This window comes from Plectropomus leopardus, chromosome 20 (genome assembly GCF_026936395.1).
Source record: "Plectropomus leopardus strain MGB_pleo_1.0 chromosome 20, ASM2693639v1, whole genome shotgun sequence".
Classification (NCBI taxonomy): domain Eukaryota; kingdom Metazoa; phylum Chordata; class Actinopteri; order Perciformes; family Serranidae; genus Plectropomus; species Plectropomus leopardus.
In genome coordinates, this window is record NC_142195.1 from 6,180,549 (window position 1) to 6,203,810 (window position 23,262).

The following is a 23,262-nucleotide window of genomic DNA, read 5'->3' on the forward strand; positions in this document are numbered from 1 at the left end:
CTTTTTTGCATTTTTCGAAAAATGGCCCTTTTTGCATTTTTCGAAAAATGGCCCCGTCGCCATTTTGTTTCATTAAATTTCGACAAAAAATTTGGAAAATTCACAATTATCAAACAAAAATATCAGTGTCTCAGAATCAATACACCACCATTAACACATTCCACACTTCTCCCGCCAAATTTAGTAAATTCAATTCATAAAAATCATTTTACACCGAAAAACATCGAGTATCACCAAAAGCTGTGTTTTGCTAACAGGTCAATTAGCATTTTGTTAATAGACTCTCCTCAAATTCAATAATTTACCATAATTAAATGCATTTTTTGTCGAAATTCTCTCATAAGTGGGCTATATGTGCAACATTAATCAATAAATCCCCAAAACTACATTTGACATGATATAACAAGGTGTCTTACTAGCAAAGGAGGCGATCCAACGCCTGATACGGGCCAGCAGGTGCTCCTCCGCGGGGGGTCCGGACGCCATCTTTCAGCAGGTAGCTTCAGGTGTAGTTTTCAGCTCAGATATCCAACAATTTCTTCTGTAGACGTTGTTTCCAACTTTACAGCAGACGGGTTTTGCAGGTCAACTCGTATCAAGTCCAAGTGCAAATGAAGATTCTCGAAGTCCGGCGGCTTTTATAGGGCTTCTTAGAACATGTTCAGTTTCCATGACTTTTACTGACGCACGTGCGTGAGCGACGTTGTAGACCTACACAGTAAATGGATGATAAGGATGCAGACCCTGAATTGGGACACAGCTTTGGTGATGAGCATCATCTTCTGCTGACTCTGCAGAAACTTTTGCAGCACCTGTTGCGTGCAGCTAGTCTATTTAATAATGAGCACACGCAGCCTGGCCTCTGCAATTTACACCATCTGTATTGCATATAGTTGTAGTCTATATGTGCAAATTATTCCCTGTATCTCTCCCCTGTATTTTCAAATACAAAGAAATGTCCACACCATCAGTCAGGGCCGTAATAACCTATGAATCAATATGGGGGACCCAACCCTCCAGGGGGGTCTGCAGAAATATCCCCCAGGAGATAATTTTTAACAAAGTTAACCGCTAGCGTGACCATTTTGAAACAAACATCATGCATTAGGGGGTTTGATGACTAAGGACCATTTTAGGCAGCCAGAATATGACTGAGGGCGACACAGGAAAAGTGCAGACTGTTTTAATGACACAAGACATTTTTTGACATTAACTGACATTATACTGAGATTTTTTAATTATATTTGTTTATGACAAAATAACACTTAACAAAAACTAATTGACAGCGATAAAGCCTCCGTAACACTCATATTTAGTCTTCCATTTGTTCGTACATTTGAAGTGCACACATAGACGGTTTTAATGGCATATAACATTTTTCAGTGACATTTATGTTTATTTATGACAAACTCATAATTGACAGTGATACAACCAACATAACACTCACATTACATTCTAGTTTTCCACTTGTTAATAACAATTTGTTTTGATAATTTAATATTGATGAAAAAGAGAGGGTTTGGCTAGTATATATTATAATTACTACCTAGATTTCATTACAAAGTAGCAAGATCAAGAAATAACTAAGTAGCCAAATAAGTGGGTAAAATCAAAGTAACAGTTAATTGTAATCTGAAATGACTGCCAAGTCAAACTGATCAAAAAGCCAGCCTTTGTATTGCAATAATAAACTGATATTTGAATAGTAAGGTATTTGCTTGTTGCCATACAGCTTCCTATATTTATATTTGTACATGTCCATTTTCCTGTCTTTAACTCATAGATGCAGGCAGTTCATGTCTTATAGGAATACTTTTGCAAATTCACTTCCTTATAGTAAATTCATAGTCCTTACCAGAGGTGTTTCTAGGATTTGAGGACATTAGGAGCTTAGCCCAGACTTCAGTTGGTCGTCCAGAGGGATCCTTACATGAGAGATTTTTTTTAACAAGTTCTATTTTATGGTTTTTTTTATGCAATCAGGCACCTCATTTACAAGTCTAGAATGACAGATTATTAGATGTGAGGCTTTTTAAAAAATATTTATACACATATATATATTCTATTTATATCTGGGGCTACATTTGGGCTGAGGCATCAGATGAGGAAGCCAAACAGCGCCGCTGGTCATTACCTAACATGTGAAAGATGAAATTTCTCAGGTTTTGATTTGTTCTTTTTTCGCCAAAATGAAGATTAAACAGACATAAATAAAAGGAAACTGATAAGACCAAAATAAAGTTCCACTCAAAGATCATTTGGAAATCTCAGCAAACATTGCATGAAGTCATTTAATTCTCATTAACTGACTAAATTAAAGTATTTTTGAGTTTTATATGGCAGACCAGCTCTATAATATGTCCCATTAATGTCTTTAATTCTAATTAATAGCTGTGGAAAAATAATGACTGATCTCGAGACCCCGAGACGGCCAGATGTTCCAGAATAACAATTAAATAATGGCACCTTGTCCTCACATGAGAAAAGTTCAACAAAGCAGAAAGATTTGGAGCTTGTTTGATATTCTTTTAGATCAGTTTACCAAATTAATGATGGGGAATTACAAAGTGGTTCCAGCAGTGGTTATTATTTTCCGTCAAAGCTCCAAAATGTTAATCAGATTTAGAGGTTACAGCAAATATTTTCCCAAAGTCTGTCAAATCCCTTCATCAGTAGGCATAAATAACAATAATAATACATTTACTCACAGGTTGTGTCTACTAAAAGACACAACATCTGTTAAAATGATCATAAAAATACGTTATAATTATTGTCTTTTGTAACTTTTTATTAAAATATTTTTTATTATTTAAACTTGTTTTTCTCTTTCTCATCAGTTACAAACACAGTAAATAGAAGGATAAAATAATAATAAATATTTTTACAGAATGCTTTTACATAAAGAAACTATATCTATTTAAATGATCATAAATGAATGCAGCAAAATAATTGTCCCTTTATTTAAATTTTTTGTTATTTTGAATTGATTTTAAATTTACTTTTTTATTTTTTTTCTTGTCATTAATAAATCTAATAATAGCAAAGATAAAATAATATAACAACAAGTACAACAGCAACCAAAATTAATAACAATAACAATAAAACATTTTAACAAATTTTAAGAAATTAAAATTTTGAACACAAACATTAATAAAACATTAAAAGCAGTTGTAAAAGGTCTTGATTGGTGATTTGAACAGCAACAGACTGGTGCAGACTTGAATGTGTTTGTGGAGAGATAAACATGCAGTAGTATGTTTTTGTTGTTGTGAGGTAGTGTGAATGAGGTGCTATGAAGTACTGCGTCAGGATCTTGACTTTCTCTGTTTGTTTTGATGTGACTGTCTGGAGCCTGAAAAGCTGCAAAGCAGCAATTAATAGGCTTTGCAGGATAAACAGTGCTCAAGCCCCTGGAGCATTTATCCCATTCATTAGGACTACAGGTTTGTGTGATGCTTTATTTTGTGTCATTTTACATTCTGTTGATGCTGATGTTAACCCCTTTCCTCACACAGATTTAGAAATCATTTGATCTTTCAACACATAATCTATCAGTTAAACTTCAGAAAGTCATTTTTCCAGTTTTACCTCCCTTTTAGGACACTTAGAGGAGGGGGGAAAAACATAGAAATTGGATATTTTGCAAGAGGAAAACCTCATGAATAGGATTTTTAACTGCGCTTTGACTGTGTTGCAAAATTCAAATCCCTCAGTCTGAACTTAAGGACTGATTTTTTTTATCATTAGTGTGTTTGAGAGGTCAAGAGGAGCTTTGGAGGCTCAGTTTGTTCAAGTAAAAATTACCACACAGCGCTTCATAAGCGGTTATTGTTGGACTGTGTGTGGAATGTCTAAACAGGGAGAAAAGCTCTGATTGAAACAGAATGTGTTGGGATCCCACTACTCTCATTACTCTGCAAAGAGAGATTTCTGTCCTGAGGCCTCTTTGTGCAGCTATTGCTGTTTACTTGTTTGTTTGTTGTGTCACTAATGAGAAAGGTCAGGGGTTTTGGGCCTTGCATGCTGCTGTGATGACACAACAGGGGGTTTTGGAAATTAAAAGCTTCAGTTGCACTGAGGAAGTTTTGTTAGTTTTGTGTCTTAGTTTCTGACAGCGTGGGATTAAATCCTCAGTGTGCTGCTCTCGCCATCTACAGGAAACCCGGGTGACATGTATTGAAAACAAGATGATTACACCAGATTTGTGCTTTATTCCTCGCCTGCTGTGGACATCATTTTGTGGTGCATTTTGCAATTTAATGAGAAAAATAAGCATGGGATGAAAGATGATGCATCTAGGCTGCAATCTGGAAAACCTCCACATGATGGCAGTATTGTATGTATGGCAGTATAACTGCACTCATTTTGTACTCACTGATATACTTTTGCCAACAGATGGCACCAGAGTCTCATTGCAGTGCTGCTAATTTTATGAGCTTTGTCCCTCTCCCACATTTTTTAAAAAATTGATAATGACAACAATTTACAACTTAGATAAACAGAGCAATAGCACATATCAATTAAAGATAGCAAAAGCCAATCAAATAAGCATATATGATATAAATAAATATATAAAACATCCAAACTACAATATACAAGATAGCTAAAACAAAACAAAACAATGAATTAGGTTGAAAATAATAATAATAATAATAATAATAATAATAATAATAATAATAATAAATACAAAATAAACTGCATTGTCAGAGAGAGGAAGTACACTGCTCAAAAAAATAAAGGGAACACTTAAACAACACAGTGTAACTCCAAGTCAGTCACACTTCTGTGAAATCAAACTGTCCACTTAGGAAGCAACACTGATCGACAATCAATTTCACATGCTGTTGTGCAAATGGAATAGACAACAGGTGGAAATTATAGGCAATTAGCAAGACACCCCAATAAAGGAGTGGTTCTGTAGGTGGTGACCACAGACCACTTCTCAGTCCCTGTGCTTTCTGGCTGATGTTTTGGTCACTTTTGAATGCTGGCGGTGCTTTCACTCTGGTGGTAGCATGAGACGGAGTCTACAACCCACACAAGTGGCTCAGGTAGTGCAGCTCATCCAGGATGGCACATCAATGCGAGCTATGTCAAGAAGGTTTGCTGTGTCTGTCAGCGTAGTGTCCAGAGCATGGAGGCGCTACCAGGAGACAGGCCAGTACATCAGGAGACGTGGAGGAGGCCGTAGGAGGGCAACAACCCAGCAGCAGGACCGCTACCTCTTCCTTTGTGCAAGGGGGAACAGGAGGAGCACTGCCAGAGCCCTGCAAAATGACCTCCAGCAGGCCACAAATGTGCATGTGTCTGCTCAAACGGTCAGAAACAGACTCCATGAGGGTGGTATGAGGGCCCGACGTCCACAGGTGGGGGTTGTGCTTACAGCCCAGCATCGTGCAGGACGTTTGGCATTTGCCAGAGAACACCAAGATTGGCAAATTCGCCACTGGCGCCCTGTGCTCTTCACAAATGAAAGCAGGTTCACACTGAGCACGTGTGACAGACGTGACAGAGTCTGGAGATGCCGTGGAGAACGTTCTGCTGCCTGCAACATCCTCCAGCATGACCTGTTTGGCAGTGGGTCAGTAATGGTGTGGGGTGGCATTTCTTTGGGGCCGCACAGCCCTCCATGTGCTCGCCAGAGGTAGCCTGACTGCCATTAGGTACCGAGATGAGATCCTCAGACCCCTTGTGAGACCATATGCTGGTGCGGTTGGCCCTGGGTTCCTCCTAATGCAAGACAATGCTAGAGTTCATGTGGCTGGAGTGTGTCAGCAGTTCCTGCAAGACGAAGGCATTGATGCTATGGACTGGCCCGCCCGTTCCCCAGACCTGAATCCAATTGAGCACATCTGGGACATCATGTCTCGCTCCATCCACCAACGCCACGTTGCACCACAGACTGTCCAGGAGTTGGCGGATGCTTTAGTCCAGGTCTGGGAGGAGATCCCTCAGGAGACCATCCGCCACCTCATCAGGAGCATGCCCAGGCGTGGTAGGGAGGTCATACAGGCACGTGGAGGACACACACACTACTGAGCCTCATTTTGACTTGTTTTAAGGACATTACATCAAAGTTGGATCAGCCTGTAGTGTGTTTTTCCACTTTAATTTTGAGTGTGACTCCAAATCCAGACCTCCATGGGTTAACAAATTTGATTTCCATTGATAATTTTTGTGTGATTTTGTTGTCAGCACATTCAACTATGTAAAGAACAAAGTATTTAATAAGAATATTTCATTCATTCAGATCTAGGATGTGTTATTTTAGTGTTCCCTTTATTTTTTTGAGCAGTGTATTTGTCCCCTTCCCACATGGCCTATAACCCATCTCCTCAATTAATCACGACAACAGCATGCAGGAGAAACTGTAAAATAGCTCAGACTGCAGACTGCATTCAAAGTAAGACAGTATTGCTGTAGACACTCTGTTTTGACCTCATTTCACATATTGAAAGTCGTTAGCAGCGAATGGGATAAGTCTGGGAGCAGGAAGGGTGGGAAAGTCCTCCTCTGGCTTCCTGTTACTGTCATACGTCTGTGTGTGATTATGGTTACAATCCAACTGAGGTTTCTATTCAGCTGAAGGGCATTAGGAAGTAAAGTGCTTCATGCAAATTCAACACTGATATGAAACAGAGCTGGCTTTTCCCCCTCAGTGCACAAGTCTTTTATACTTGTCTGTATTTAAAATGTTCAGTTAAAATGTCCATAATACAAAAATAAAATGTAGATGACTACATACAAACCTCTCAGGCTAACTGATGCGGTAATATATATGCTCCCTGTCTATTTCAAGAATTTATTTTAAGGTTTTACTGATTACTTTTAAAGCATGTATGGGTCTTGCCCCAATTTCCGAAATGTTGACCTCGCATGAGCCAACAGCCATCAGGACCTCTCGAATTTGGAAAGGCATGCCTGAGGACATAACACTCGCAGAATCTGTGACGTCTTTTGAATCACTTCTTAAAACTCACTTTTATAGACTTGCTTTTATATGATGTCACATTTATTTATTTATTTATTTATTCATTCATTTTTTTGATTCCTCTTTCTTATGTCCTGGTCCTACCATTCTTTCCTGTTTTTAATGTATTTACTTGTTCATTTTTCCCTTTACAAGAAAGTTAACAGGGTACATTTTGTGTTAGATTTTAAATTATACTTCCATCGCTCCTTTTTGAAATACAGTACCTGTAACAACCAGATCTCACCTCTTTGTATTAAATGCAATAGAAATATTGGCACATATTTTCTTATTTTAATTATTGTCAGTTATTATTTATTTATTTATATCAATTTATTTATTTGTCTGTTCGTTTTAATCTGCAATGTATTTGAGTATGTGGAGAGCATAGTGCTTTTAAGTTATAAAATCAATAAAATCTATTAAAAAAGAAAAGAAAAGCCAGGCCCTTTTCAAGTTTATATTCACTATTTTAGACCTCCAGAAAATCTTTCCTCTAGGAACAGTATGTGTTGCTATATTGTTTTTTTCCCACAGTTTTATTGAACAAAATATGTACAAAACATGTTTTCTTTTCATCTTTTTTTTTTTTTTTACAAAAGTTATTTGGCGAAACCCCTGATATTAATACTTTTTTAATGTATTGTTATTATTTGCTTATTCCCGTGTCCATTTTGTTGTTTTAAATCTAATATTATGATCATTTATTATTATTTATTGTGTCGCTTCATTGTGGACAGTTGACAAAGGTGAAAGTGACATCATCAGTCCAGCTTGCCTCTGATTGGAGGAAATTAAAATTGCAGCTCCTCTGTGTACAACATCATGAAGTAGCCTACAGTGAAATTACACCATTTAAAGCATGACATATCACTTTAAGTCACGTTTAATAGGGCCATTAAACATATGGCGATAACATCAAACTATAAATGACGGTGATGGGAGTGTTTGCGTCTCGTGGCTTCATTCAGTCGTGCAGCCCGGTGCGCGTGAGGGGGGCTGGACCAGAGGGGGAGGCTGCAGAGAGGACACACAACTCCGGCGACACCTGCAAACTAACTGCTAACAGACTCTCTCCCGGAGCCGAGACACGGAGGACACGGACGTGAATGCGGAATAACGATGTAAAATGCGTTCACGAAGCGGATAAGAAGCTAGCAACAGAAAAACTTTATTTTACGATAACAAAGTGGTGCGTTTTGAGTCGAGTTTGGACCGAGAGCTGAGAGAGACGACAGCAGGTAATGGCAAGCTTATTCTTCTTCAGCTAAACAGCTAAACAGCTCCTCCTTACAATAGCTTTTTCTTTTTTTTTTCAATGAAACAGAAACTGCGCAGTTAGATGGTGTTTCTACTTTTTGGGCACTTGCCGTTTTATTCACTCGATAGACGATGAAATGGTGGTGCGTTCACAGGTAAAACGTTAAAAAGCGTGGTGACTTTAATGTCTGCCTCATGTTTCAGATTGTCCTTGATGTCTTGCTGGGATGAATTTACCGGCTGTGTTTGACTGCAGGAGTTTCACTTCCCAGTGAAAGCAGTAGAGGTCATTTATTGTTGTTAACAGATATATTTAAGTGCTGATAATGTGTATTGTAAGGGACTGTTCGTTATCTATGAGAGGGGAGGGGGTGCTGCTGAACGGGGGAGGCATTTCAGATTTTTTTAAGCACTGGAGAGAGTTGTGTTTTTGATTTGGTGTAAGGTAGGGCCATTCAACTTTAAATGGTTGTCTTTTTTAAAATTAATTTTAAATACCTTCAGAACCCCCAAAACCTGCCGTTTGAAACATGCATAGGCATCACGTTTTCTGTGCTGCATCCAGATGCCTTTCACAAGTATTTACAACTTTGAACCCTGAGCAAACTGGTTTGATTAATATATAAAAAAAAAGAAAAACATGGGGGAAAAGGCAAACAGCAACTTAGAAAGACCTTGTCTGCAAATTACAAGAGATTAATAGATTCAGAAAAAACAAGGGAAATAATAGCAGAGAGCTATGTTTAACGTTATCATAATTTTGTAATTAATGTATTTTTAATAGAGTTATTATAACTTTTAAGCAATTTTATCAGGTAATTTCCTTTTTTGTTTATTCACTCTCCTTTTTTGTATCTTTTCTTTCTTTTTTTTTTGCACTTATTCACTGGCAATTTACTTTTTACTAATTTGTTGCTCATTTCGGGGTCTTGTCCTCTTATGTTGCTTGTCACTATCACTTTTTTATTTTTTATTTCTTAAAAAAAGAAATCATGTCATTTTGTCCAGTTTTTAAAGGATTAAAGACATGTTTTCCAAAACAAAAAATCTCCAAAATCACACCATTTTCAATAGCCAGAATATGTGAAACGTGGTTTTTATGACAGAGGGAGCATCAAAGAATGATACAGACAGTACATAAATAAAGAGGGCATACTCCTTCATAAAATCACAGGATCTGAATAATACGAGTAGTTCAGATATCCTCATGTTTTGGGGCTGAAACTCGACAACAGCGATCTGTCCGTGTGCAGCCGCCCACATCAGGGGGGTGAAGCCTTCCTCATCTTGGAGGTCTATTAGGATGACACATAACAAGATAAATAAACAACATCACTGCATATATTTTCATTCACAAAGCTGCTTGTCCTTTGCGGGAGTACAGTGAAATAGGGGAAGATAATATAATTTGATATTTAAAACTACATTTCTTACTGGTTATTAATGCAGCTTAACAATATTACATAAAAATGTTGGAAAAAAGTAATTAGACAGTATTACTAGTATATAATTTCATTTAATTACTCTCATTAAATACTAAGTTTCATGTGTTATTTAGCATGTTATTCAAGGTTCTTGCAGATTAAGACAAGTCATATTGAAGGTTTTTAAAGACTTTGTTATGCCAGACTGAAGTTTAAGACCAAATTTCTCATAAGAAAAGTTAAAGGAGGCTGACACCGTAACGTTGTCCATTCTCTCACCGAGCTGTCACACTGAGGTCACACCGCAAGCCTGAGAAAATGATTGTGGCAGGTGATAGGTGCACCAGTCAGGGACCCTATAAATATATGTACCTGTAGCAGGAACAGAGGTTCCGCTGTTGGTTTGTGCCGGTGGAATGAGGCAGGTGCACACCTCATTCCACACAGGCGTGCAGAAGGCACGGGCTGCAGGAAGACAGGTAGGCGGATTTTGTTTGTCTGTAGGTGAGTGTTGGTTGATGATGTCGTGTTTAGCACGCATTACATTTAATGTTTTTATTACTTTCAGACCTGTTTCCTCGCTGGGTTGAAGGCGGCTGGTAGTCGGTAGGGAAGTTTATCACCGACGTACCAGGTATTTTAAATTTGGTCGTAGCTTTCATATTTTAATTGGTGTGTATTTTAATACGTTTTTGTAATAAAGTGTTTTTAAATTGTTGATGTGTTTCCTTGCAGAGCATCAGTGGTCCATACGCTGCTCTTGCCGGGAATCATTTGTTTTGGTTCGTTTTGTTTCTTTCGGGGTTTTTTCCTGTGTCTAGTCCGCCCTGGCAAGTGAGCCGGTACGGGGCAAAAAAAGAGATGGCTGTTGCCCGTCGGGCGGACTAGTTTCTTTTCTTTTCTTTCTTTATGTTTGTTTGTCTTTTTCTTGTCAGCTGCTTCCCCCTCATCACCAGTACCCAGCTTACTCCCGGTCAGGCTGCCAGAGAGGGCCTAAGGTGTGCAAAGTGTGCAGCGAGTACATTCACGCGTGTAAATTGTGAGTGAGAACTCTTGGAGTGCAAATTCATAGTGTGCAGTGTGCTGTGAAAAGATTCACGTGTGTAAACTGTGTTAACTCTTTCGAGTGCAGACCTAAGGATTGCAGTGCATTGGTGTTATTGGAAACTTACTACCCCCCCCCCTGTCTGTTTGCATAATTGGGAGTTAAGCTGGGACGCGGGTAATGTGAGAGAAACTGATTTGTAAGCTGAGCTTTTGTAATAAATATTCGCTATCACTTACCTCTGTGACTGTCCTTTTTAAAAGACTAGTACTTGAGCGGGTGTAACACTTGAAAATTCATTGTTTTATGTCATTATCCACAAGCGGCGACACTTTTACAATCGGTGTTTTGGTATTTTTACGCATGCGCAAGTGGGTCACGTCAACAATGCGGTTGCCATCCCTCACTTTGGTTCCGGATTCCTGCTAAGGAAAATATAAAATCTTTTATATTTAACACGTTGAATCCTGAAAACATGGGAAAACCGGCAACGAGCAACTTGGCTATGAAGGCCCCGCAAATTGCAAGTAAGGACTTGAAAAATAAAAATAAGATAGGGAAAATGTCCACACAACTATATTTAGAATTGTCATAATTATATACTGAAAATTATCTTACACAATATTACTACTACTACTACTACTACTACTACTAATAATAATAATAATAATAATAATAACATTAATACTGATTGTTTTTATTATTATTATTATTGTTGTTGTTGTTGTTGTTGTTGTTATTATTATGTTATATGTTGTTATTAACTTGCCTTTTTGCCATGCTTTTGAAAGAAACCAAGCTAATTTGCTCAGGTTTCAAAAGGTTTATAAGGAATAGAAATATGTGTGTGTGTATATATATATATATATATATATATATATATACACATATACATATATATTATTGAGTAGCTGAGGGTGCTTTTGCTGGTAATTAAGACAATTTTCCACATTCCCTAAGGGTCTAAGAAATGACCTTGAAAGTACTTGACAGCAGGACATCATCTAGTCTTGAGTTTACCTCAGCCTAAAGGGATAGTTTGGATTTTTTTGAAGTGGGTTTGTATGGATTACTTATCCATAATCAGTGTTTTACATACAGTAGATGTCAGTCAGCACACCCCCAGTTTGGAAAAGCAGGCTAAAATGACACAGTAATCGTCGTGACTCGGTGTCGCTGCTCGTTTAAAGAGACTCCTGCTGTCAAAACTGTTCAAGCTGCATTTTAGTAAATAATACATTTTATGACACCTGTAACTTTTTTTTTACAGCTTCACATGAACTCAACATCACTTAAGTTCAAAGAAATCTCATAAAACATAGTAACACTTTGAGTGTTTTATTAAATGCAACAGAAACATCTGACTAAATTAAAGAAATGATGGCAACATTGAGCCTGCTGACACCTGGTGATAACATGCGTTCTTGGTGATCAGATCACATGTGTACAGTGCTAAATACAGGTGTAAACAACCACCAAGACATACTGTGATCCGATGACTCAAACTACCTGCCGAGGTGGACTGGGACACATATGACCAGAGATCTTTTGGACAGGGACATCAGTGCAGGACATGGTGGTTTTGGTGACAAGGGGTTTATGCTCTAAAATGTACCCATGTTGGATCACCCAAACGCATGTTAATGCCGGGTCTAAACGGGCTTGGAGCGTGCTCGGTGGACGGCTGGGATGGCGGCTTTGTGTCGAAGGGTTCATGTTGACTCTCAGGAGCTCTTGGACAGAAGAGGAGTCCTGTCCTGAAACAAATACATCTGTTTGTGCTCTTTGTGTTATGTAAGGAAATATAACATGTCTGCTAACAGCATCAGTGTTCTCCAAAATTCTGTCACACTAATGGACTGTTAAATGACGAACCGTCTTTTAATTTAATGTTATTAACCCTTTAAAATCTTGATCCTCATCAATTCTGTTATGCTGCATTCAGATGCTTCTCACAAGCTTTTTAATCCTCAAAACTGAACAAATTGGGTTTTGTTACTTTGAAAAACATGTGGGGAAAAGGCAACAAGAAACTTGCCCAAAAATAGTATATGGTGTCAAGAAAATGACCTGGAAATTAGTTAATTTTTTTTAAATGGGCAAGTATGATAAGAAAATGATCAAAAAACTAGGGAAAATGTACAAAAAACTATTATTTATAGTAATAATGGACTTAAAATTATGTTACAGAAAAATGATTCTACATATATCAATATATTTTAATTCACTGACTTTGACTTTTCTTGTTTTTGTTTATTATTAGGTAATTTTCTTGTATTTTTTACTGATTTCATGCAAATTTCTAGGCCATATGTTTCCTACTCTCTGTTTTTGAAAAAAAGCAACCTAATTTTCTCAGGTTATAAAGAATTAATCTGCTACAGGTTATTTTAGTATAGAAAACATCTAAGGGGTTTATCTTTTATGCTGACTGTAATTCAATATATGGAGAAAAGTTTGAATATCCTCAGCATATGCTAATGTATGGCAGTTATTGTAATATTAAGATCCTTACTTGGTGGACTGAAACACAGACGAGCACCTATCTGCTGCTGTCTAGTGAAGGCAACACTGGATGCTCTGCAGGAATTAAAAAAAATAAAGAACAATAGAAAGAGTAACATTCATCATCTTTGAATTACTAAATAAGACTTGCAGGAGACGTCTGTAAATGTTGTCATTAATTTTTACCTCTGTCTGCTCTCCCGCTTGTCCTGTGGGTCGGATGTAAGCATTTCCTCTTTGTCGTCAAGGTGGATGTGCTTCAGGAACACTGAGACTGGGTCTTCCTCCTCCGCTGCTTCCTATGTGGATGTTGGAGCGGTGCACATCATCCTGCTGACTGACAGTAAGATTATCTTTAATCTATTAAATAACAGAAAAGTGCGTACATGGCCAATTTACACAATACCATAAATGATTTATCTTTATGTAAATGAGGAGTTCATTCTCATCCTGAAGTCCACAGTGAAAAGTCAGCAGCTCAGGAGGTGGAGAAAAAGAAATAAGGGTTTATGAGGCAAATAATATTTATGCAAATAAAATGTATTTAATCAATTATATTACATGGAGAAAAAAACTCACCTTTTTTTTAGCCCACACTAAACAACAGCAGCTCCGGTGGTGGTGAAGTAGGATAAAGTTAAATATGATGAAGAATGTTAATATTAAACAAATTACCAATTTTCAAATTATTGAATAAGTATGGATAAAATGAACTTGTCAAAGAAAGAGAATGTTAAAAAGTGAGCTTACACTTACCTATTTTACCTATTTTGTCTATGGTAAACTGAAACTGGTCAGGTGGTGGAGTAAGATAAAAGTAAAGTCATAAATTGTAAGTAAACTAGAAATCTGAGTCAATGAAATAATCTTACCAAAGAAAAAAGTTTAATTCGTAAACTCACACTCACGGTTTGTATCCACAGTGAACAGCAGCAGCTCAGATAGAGTGAGATAAAAGTGGAGTCAAAATGATTAGTAAATGTGAAATCAAAGTAAGTAAAATAAACTTGTCAAAGAAAAAGAAAAGGTTAATTAGTTAGCTTATACTCACTTCTACCGTCCACTGCGAACAGCAGCAGTTCAGTCAAGTCAAAAATGGTTCATGAAACAAGAAATTTGAGAAATCTGTGTTATTAAAATAAACATATCAAAGAAAAAAGGTAAAGGAGGAAGCTCACGCTCACCTTTGGTGTCCTAAGTGAACAGCAGCACTCAGGTGATGGTGTGAGAGAGGAAAAATAAATAACGGTTAGTGAGACAGAAAAGTCATCTTTGAATGACTAAATAATTGGTATTATTTGAACAAACAGATGTAGTATACGGATATAAGGTAGGTCACATAATATTACTGTCTGTTAAAATTGCAGATTATTCTAAGTCACTTTCTCCACAAGTCAGTACTTACTTTTTGTGTCCACGGTGATCTGCAGCAGCACAGGTGGTTGTAAAAGATAAGAGTAAAATCAGAAATGGTCAGTAAGACAAGAAAACGCAGTAAAATAAATTTGTCAAAGAAACAAATGTTAGTTAGTAAGCTCACACTTATCTTTTCTGTCTGTGGTGAACAGCTGTTTAGGTCGTGGAATAAGAGAGGGAACCCAAAATGGTTAGTAAGACAAATAATCTTTGAATTATTGAATCAATGGATAAATGGGCACATACAATTACATTAATTACTTTCTATGTCCTTCTATAATATCCTATTTTAAGTCACTTTTTTAAAAGTCAGAAGCTCATACTTACTTTTTTCATCCATGTTGAACAGCAGCAGCTCAGGCAGTGATGTGAAAGAGAGAACATAAAAAACAGTGAGTAAAACTGACAACTAATGATCTTTGGAGTATTAAATGAGTGCTATTATATGAACAAACAGGCTTTGTGTACAATATGTAGCTGGCGTACACGATAGTTTACATTACGTTCTGTATTTATATTATATACGTATATAACTTATCTTGTATAAGTTAGAATGTCATACTTACTTTTTTTGCTGTTGGGGAAAAAAAACAAATGTTAGTGAAACAAATACTAAATTATTATTATTGAATATTATGAATATGACATATTTTATAGAGTTACTTACCTTTTTGGCCATATTAACGCATTTTGGGTTGCTGATGATAGATGTTTGGTAAGTATGCAGTTCAGAGTGCTTGATGTCAGGTAGACTTTAAATATGCTTTGTTGGTCCCATGAGGTTCGCTCATATTGGATGTCCTGTTTTTTGTTGGTTTTTTTTTTAGTTCTTTTTTATTTTAGACAGACTCTAAACTACTTTTTAGGAGCTCTGTTGGTTCCATGAGGTTTGCACATACTGGATGTCCTGGTTTCTGTATTTTTTGTTTGTTTGTTTGTTTGTATGTTTTGGGTTTTTTTTAGGTTAGGCAGACTTCAAACTACGTTTGGGGAGCTTTGTTGGTTCCTTGAGACTTGCACATGCTGGATGTCCTTTTTTGGGGGGGGTTGTTATTTAGTAATTTAAAGCCTGTCTTACTTTAAAAATAAGACAGGCTTTAAATTACTTTTTAGGAGCTCTGTTGGTTCCATGAGGTTTGCACATACTGGATGTCCTGGTTTCTGTATTTTTTGTTTGTTTGTTAGTTTGTATGTTTTGGTTTTTTTTAGGTTAGGCAGACTTCAAACTATGTTTGGGGAGCTTTGTTGGTTCCTTGAAACTTGCACGTGCTGGATGTCCTTGTTTTGGGGGGGGGTGTTATTTAGTAATTTAAAGCCTGTCTTACTTTAAAAATAAGACAGGCTTTAAATTACTTTTTAGGAGCTTTGTTGGGTCCATAAGGCTTGCACATACTGGATGTCCTGGGTTTTTTTTAGGATAGGCAGAAACTACTTTTGGAGAGCTTTGTTAGTTTGCACATATTGGCTGTTCTGTGGTTTTAGGTGTCCAGGTGGTCTGAGAGTGAGGTGCCATGAGGTGCTTTTTTCATCCATCTTCTTCTTTTAGTGGAGTCATCTTTAGTGACATGTTTAGTGTTGAGAGCCATGTACAGTTTTGCAGTAGGAGACACTGGTGCTACAAGAAGAAATGTAGTGTTCATTTGAACAGCAACCAAACCAAAGATTCTTCAGCCCTGCCAGTCGCAAAGGCTACATGCACGGGATGTCAACAGCCCTGCCAGACGCAAGGGCTACCTGGGGAATGCTGGACCTGCCAGACGCAAAGACCAGCCCTCAGGATGAAAGAAATGCTGATCGATCCAACGTGCAAAGAATCGGATATACTCCAAAAATGTCCTTGTGCAAAGACGCTACCTGGAGTTTAAACAGCCCTGCCAGACGCAAAGGCTGCTTTGTCTTCCTCAGCCCTGCCAGACGCAAAGGCTGCTTTGTCTTCCTCAGCCCTGCCAGACGCAAAGGCTGCTTTGTCTTCCTCAGCCCTGCCAGACGCAAAGGCTGCTTTGTCTTCCTCAGCCCTGCCAGACGCAAAGGCTGCTTTGTCTTCCTCAGCCCTGCCAGACGCAAAGGCTACATGCACGGGGTGTCGACAACCCTGCCAGACGCAAGGGCTACCTGGGGCATTGCTGGCCTTGCTAGACGCAAGAGCTGGCCCTCTGAAAGAAATAAAATGTCGATCAATCCACCGTGCAAAGAATGAGGAGATACTCCTGGTGCAAGACACTACTTGGGGTGCTGAAGCCCTGCCAGACGCAAAGGCTGCCATAGGAATCAGTGGTCCTGCTGAGCAGTGGAAGTGATGAAGGGCAGATGAGTGATTGCTCTGATGTTTCAAGCAAGAAATTCTGCCCATTCATCCTAGACTCAATCCCAGTCGCTGTCTTCAGCCCACCTTCGCCTCTTCGCGTCAGCCTCCTCCTGCTCCTCTTCCTCCTCTTCCTCCTCCTCCTCCTCCTCCTCGCTCTCTTCTCTGTCTCTCTTCATGGAGGAGCCAACGCCAGAAGGTCCAGGAACCACTGCATCTTCAAGCTCCTCGGAAGCATCTTCATGGGAGATGGGCCGATGTCCTCAACATCCGACTCAGGGTCCTCAAAAGCCGCCAATACACTGAACTCGGAGATCTCAGAGGACGTGTACTCTTCAGGTTCCCAATACTCGGCCCTGTGAAGCATGTTCTCAACAGCAGCACCAACAGGCATAGGCATAGCATGAGGGTCAGCATCAAGGAAAGCATCAAAAGCATCACCATGATCATAAGGGTCACCATAACGGATGTCCTCATGTTCAGCGTGAGGGAAAGCAAGAGGAACATTGCGAGGAGCTTGAGGAGCAAAGTAATTTGCAGAAAGAGCATTGCGAATAGCATGCTGAATAGCAGGAGGAGCATAGGGGCGAGGAGCATAGTTATTAGCAGGAGGAGCATAGTGATTAGCAGGAGGAGCATAGGGGTGAGGAGCATAGTGATTAGCAGGAGGAGCATAGGGGTGAGGAGCATAGTGATTAGCAGGAGGAGCATAGGGGTGAGGAGCATAGCGATAAGCAGGAGGAGCATAGGGGTGAGGAGCATAGCGATAAGCAGGACGAGCATAGGGGTGAGGAGCATAAGCAGGAGGAGCATAGGGGTGAGGAGCATAGTGATAAGCAGGAGGAGCATAGGGGTGAGGAGCATAGTGATAAGCAGGAGGAGCATAGGGGTGAGGAGCATAGTGATTAGCAGGAGGAGCAAAGGGGTGAGGAGCAAAGTTATTAGCAGCATGGGGATAAGGGAAAGGAACACCAGGGGGAAAAGCAAGGGGAACAGGGTAGTGAGCAGGGAAGGGAACAGCTGGGTGTGCAGGTGGGAACGGCTGCTGACCCTCTACGTTACCTCTCGGAGGCTCTGCCTCCTGAAGCCCGTCCACGTCATCCACCTCGACACCGCCAACCTCTTCCTCCTCGTCCTGGTAGTCAGGCAGGACTGGCTCATCGGGGGGTCTCTCAGGGGGTGCAGTGCTCAATGGCCAAAAGGAGCCAGCTGAGGAAGAAAACATATTTTTAATATTTCACATTTTCCACTTCACAAAACAAAAGCAAATATGATCAGTAAACTCTCAGCTTGCCCCAATTTCTTTGGGAAATACCAACTTTGTATTCTTATGCTGGATTGCACCAACAAGGATTAACTTGTAAACCTGAATAAATCACGTTGTAAGTTTCAATTCTATTGCACCAAATTTCAACATAAGTTTAAGGAAGATTATATCTGAGTTTAGTTTTTGCTCTAAACCTAAATTCAATTTAATTCTATAGCTTTATGTAAATTTGGGCTAACTGATCAAGCATGGCAGTGACAGAAATGCAGCTGTATCACTTTTGGCCCTGAGGTTTTACGCTACCAGCTGTTTCCAGAGGGGTGATGAGGATCAGTTTGGCCTACACAACTCGACTGCCTGCCAGATTGTCGGCAGAGTTTCTCAAAGGAGGAAAAAATCTGAGCCTCTGCAGAGCCATCATAAGTACCAATAATCTAGCAATTTAGAAAGCTGGACAATGCAACGTTTATTGTTGCGTAAAAGCAGCATTTTAAACAGTTAATGCCCCCTTTACCTCTTTTTATACTTACTTGGTGCCGCAAGCAAGCTGATATGAGCTGTGTATTTATTTATTGTAAGTATTTGTTTATTTATTATTTCAATTCCTATATGACATGTGTCTCAAATCATTGAACTCAGTTTAAATATATATTATAGCTAAAGTGACTAAGGCTGACTTGTGTTCAGTCAGATATGACATTCAGTACTGTCTCTGCTCAGTGAGAGAGGAATCAGTTCATTTAACCCTCATTTGCATCAGACAATTCTGTGGACTTTTGGTAGTCCACCTACAGAAAGCATTTGTGACATCTCAACAAATTATTATTTTTTCGGATTATCTGTATGTGACAATTCATGAATATGCCTACATACTCACAGAGTAATTTAGCTGAATTTAGACTGAGTAGATAGTTCAGTTAAATTATTCTAAAAATATGTAGTAAATTGACACATATACTCCATACACTGTAAATTCTGGAGAAATAATCTTGGAAACCCATTTTATTGGAAAAAGAAAGAACATATAACTATTAATCTTAAATCGGGTTACTTTACTTACTAAGCTGTATTTACTTTTTTTGTGAAGTTGTTGCAGTTTCAAAATGACAGGTTAAATTACCTCATTCTTTCTTAGTGTTAGCAGCGTCAGAAAACCAAGTTAGTTTGACTTGAACTTGATCATGCCAAAAAGGATTTTATGTAATGATGAAGTTTCTGCTAGTTTTGTTAACATGTTTAAGAAGATACAAATATGAATGAGTAGTATGCAGCCGGCACAATGCAGATATATAGCAAAATAACTTGAAAAATATATAGAAAACTCCAAGGCCCTCTTGTTGAAATGCATTTGTTTTTAAGGCATAGTCATTTTGCACCTTAAAAACACTCCGACATGAAACATGAAACTCAGCGGAGTGTGTTTTGAAGGTGCAACATTACTATGCTGTAAAAAATACATGCATTTTAACATAAAGATGATTCCTTGGAGTTTTCTTTTGACTTTTCAAGTCTCGGTGTATCCCTACCCAAAGAGCACCTCGAACAGAGTGACTTTGAGTCCAGGAAGTGCTTTTCTTGCAGTTTTGAAACAGCACAGTGAACTTTTACTGACATCGCTTAGACTGAGAAAAATTGATTTGATTACACTTGTCATTAATAAGTTGCAACATTAAAAATGTAAGTAAACCTCACAAAAAAGTCAACATAAATTGAGATTAATAGTTATATTTTTCATGGCAATTTGTTTCCTAGATTTTTTAAAAATATAAACTTGTCACATTTTACAGTATTAGTTTAGAATCAACAATTCAGCTATTTTGCTTTATGTTGATATTTATCAGATTATCTGTATGTGACAATTCATGAATATACCTAAAGACTCACAAAATAATGTAGTTGTACTTGGACTGAGTAGATAGTACAAGTTCAACTAAATAATTCTTAGCATATGTTGTGAATTGTCACATATATATATATATACTATAGATAAAAATCTACAGACAAAGCAAAATAGTTAAATTGTTGATTCTCAATGAGCGGGCTGATTAAATATTACAAATCTTGATAAACTTATTTGTAAGTGGACTATGCAAATGTGCTACCCACAGTTCAACATTCCTGTTTGCATTCCTGCTTTTGCCTATGAAAATGCATCTCATTCCTTATAACCACAACAGAAGTCAGACTGGTATAATAGTAATCATAACGAAATGCCACAATTCTTTCATGTTGCATCATATATAGTATAGTGATGTAGAGACAAGAGATGGTTTGACACTAATGAGGATGTAATTCCCCCTCCAAGATAAACTAAGTAAAGGTTTGAGCGAACAGACCCACGTGCGCAGTTACGCACAATAAAACATGAAACCCTCCACGAAATGACGCAAAATCAACAACAATGCTGTTTCAAAAATAGATGTGGGAAGTGCAGTTTTCCAAGAGTGTCTAATCCCCCCGAGATAAGCTGTGTAAAACACTAACATGCAACCGGAAAGTTTGAGCGCAAAGACCTGCGTGCGTAATTACGCACGGTAAAACGCAGGCGACCTCATGAAATCATGCATCAAAAACAGGACTTCTCCTAAATTAACCAAACAAAACCGGCGTTTTTTTTTTTTGTTTTTGGCACACTAATTGTTGATATTTAGTTAAAGTCGATCTCTCAATTTATGAGTTCAAATCATGCAGCACGGAGGAGACGGTGACACTTTGGATGCAGGACGCGCACAGTCACAGCACGAAAAACAACTCATCGATTACTTTCATAAGAAAATACCACATGAACGAGCAAAGCATATCGTAATGTTCTGATAATAGTGATATTTTAAGTATGAGCTCTGAGTGATCACTGAGCGCCTTTAGGTCCAAAAACTGTCAAACACTTTAAGTCAATTCTCATTCAGACTCAGAGTAATATAGCAACCTGTTTGTGCATTTTTAAGGAATTTGAACGAAGATGTATCTAATTATGTGATAAATTTAAACTTTAAAAGGACCAGACAACAGCAGCCTCAACGCTCTACACAATCTACACAGAGAAACGTGCCCCGGTTTGTTTACACCTGCGCGTTCTGACGTCTGGACTTGCGCTCCCACACCTTCCATCGTCTCCATGGCGCTCAAGATCAACAAATCTTTTTTGCATTTTTCGAAAAATGGCCCTTTTTGCATTTTTCGAAAAATGGCCCCGTCGCCATTTTGTTTCATTAAATTTCGACAAAAAATTTGGAAAATTCACAATTATCAAACAAAAATATCAGTGTCTCAGAATCAATACACCACCATTAACACATTCCACACTTCTCCCGCCAAATTTAGTAAATTCAATTCATAAAAATCATTTTACACCGAAAAACATCGAGTATCACCAAAAGCTGTGTTTTGCTAACAGGTCAATTAGCATTTTGTTAATAGACTCTCCTCAAATTCAATAATTTACCATAATTAAATGCATTTTTTGTCGAAATTCTCTCATAAGTGGGCTATATGTGCAACATTAATCAATAAATCCCCAAAACTACATTTGACATGATATAACAAGGTGTCTTACTAGCAAAGGAGGCGATCCAACGCCTGATACGGGCCAGCAGGTGCTCCTCCGCGGGGGGTCCGGACGCCATCTTTCAGCAGGTAGCTTCAGGTGTAGTTTTCAGCTCAGATATCCAACAATTTCTTCTGTAGACGTTGTTTCCAACTTTACAGCAGACGGGTTTTGCAGGTCAACTCGTATCAAGTCCAAGTGCAAATGAAGATTCTCGAAGTCCGGCGGCTTTTATAGGGCTTCTTAGAACATGTTCAGTTTCCATGACTTTTACTGACGCACGTGCGTGAGCGACGTTGTAGACCTACACAGTAAATGGATGATAAGGATGCAGACCCTGAATTGGGACACAGCTTTGGTGATGAGCATCATCTTCTGCTGACTCTGCAGAAACTTTTGCAGCACCTGTTGCGTGCAGCTAGTCTATCTAATAATGAGCACACGCAGCCTGGCCTCTGCAATTTACACCATCTGTATTGCATATAGTTGTAGTCTATATGTGCAAATTATTCCTTGTATCTCTCCCTGTATTTTCAAATACAAAGAAATGTCCACACCATCAGTCAGGGCCGTAATAACCTATGAATCAATATGGGGGACCCAACCCTCCAGGGGGGTCTGCAGAAATATCCCCCAGGAGATAATTATTAACAAAGTTAACCGCTAGCGTGACCATTTTGAAACAAATATCATGCATTAGGGGGTTTGATGACTAAGGACCATTTTAGGCAGCCAGAATATGACTGAGGGCGACACAGGAAAAGTGCAGACTGTTTTAATGACACAAGACATTTTTTTAAACTGACATTTTACTGAGATTTTTTAATTATATTTGTTTATGACAAAATAACACTTAACAAAAACTAATTGACAGCGATAAAGCCTCCGTAACACTCATATTTAGTCTTCCATTTGTTCGTACATTTGAAGTGCACACATAGACGGTTTTAATGGCATATAATATTTTTCAGTGACATTTATGTTTATTTATGACAAACTCATAATTGACAGTGATACAACCAACATAACACTCATATTACATTCTAGTTTTCCACTTGTTAATAACAATTTGTTTTGATAATTTAATCTTGATGAAAAAGAGAGGGTTTGGCTAGTATATATTATAATTACTACCTAGATTTCATTACAAAGTAGCAAGATCAAGAAGTAACTAAGTAGCCAAATAAGTGGGTAAAATCAAAGTAACAGTTAATTGTAATCTGAAATGACTGCCAAGTCAAACTGATCAAAAAGCCAGCCTTTGTATTGCAATAATAAACTGATATTTGAATAGTAAGGTATTTGCTTGTTGCCATACAGCTTCCTATATTTATATTTGTACATGTCCATTTTCCTGTCTTTAACTCATAGATGCAGGCAGTTCATGTCTTATAGGAATACTTTTGCAAATTCACTTCCTTATAGTAAATTCATAGTCCTTACCAGAGGTGTTTCTAGGATTTGAGGACATTAGGAGCTTAGCCCAGACTTCAGTTGGTCGTCCAGAGGGATCCTTACATGAGAGATTT

The 23,262-nt window shown here is 38.3% G+C and overlaps 2 protein-coding genes across 3 annotated transcripts in view; one reads left to right on the forward strand and one right to left on the reverse strand.

The window, feature by feature from the left end:
* Positions 1-7,806: 7,806 nt before the first annotated feature.
* arhgef28a (Rho guanine nucleotide exchange factor 28a) overlaps positions 7,807-23,262 on the forward strand; it is an 85,946-nt gene continuing 70,490 nt past the window's right edge. Inside the window, exon 1 of one of the 2 annotated variants that reach the window (XM_088071123.1) lies at positions 7,807-8,211. The gene's annotated coding sequence lies outside the window, so the exon portion shown is untranslated. Of the gene's footprint in view, positions 8,212-13,435; positions 13,548-23,262 lie in introns of those variants that run through there. The other variant, XM_088071124.1, reaches the window with a different exon arrangement.
* Positions 17,005-18,692, reverse strand: LOC148186160 (uncharacterized). The gene has a single exon (XM_088071333.1). The coding sequence runs from the start codon at positions 18,145-18,147 to the stop codon at positions 17,098-17,100; it is 1,050 nt and encodes a 349-aa protein (XP_087927459.1). The 5' UTR covers positions 18,148-18,692; the 3' UTR covers positions 17,005-17,097.

Excerpts from the sequence above, each read along its gene's own strand:
- LOC148186160 (XM_088071333.1), bottom strand. The coding sequence starts at position 18,147 with ATGTTTTCTTCCTCAGCTGGCTCCTTTTGGCCATTGAGCACTGCACCC.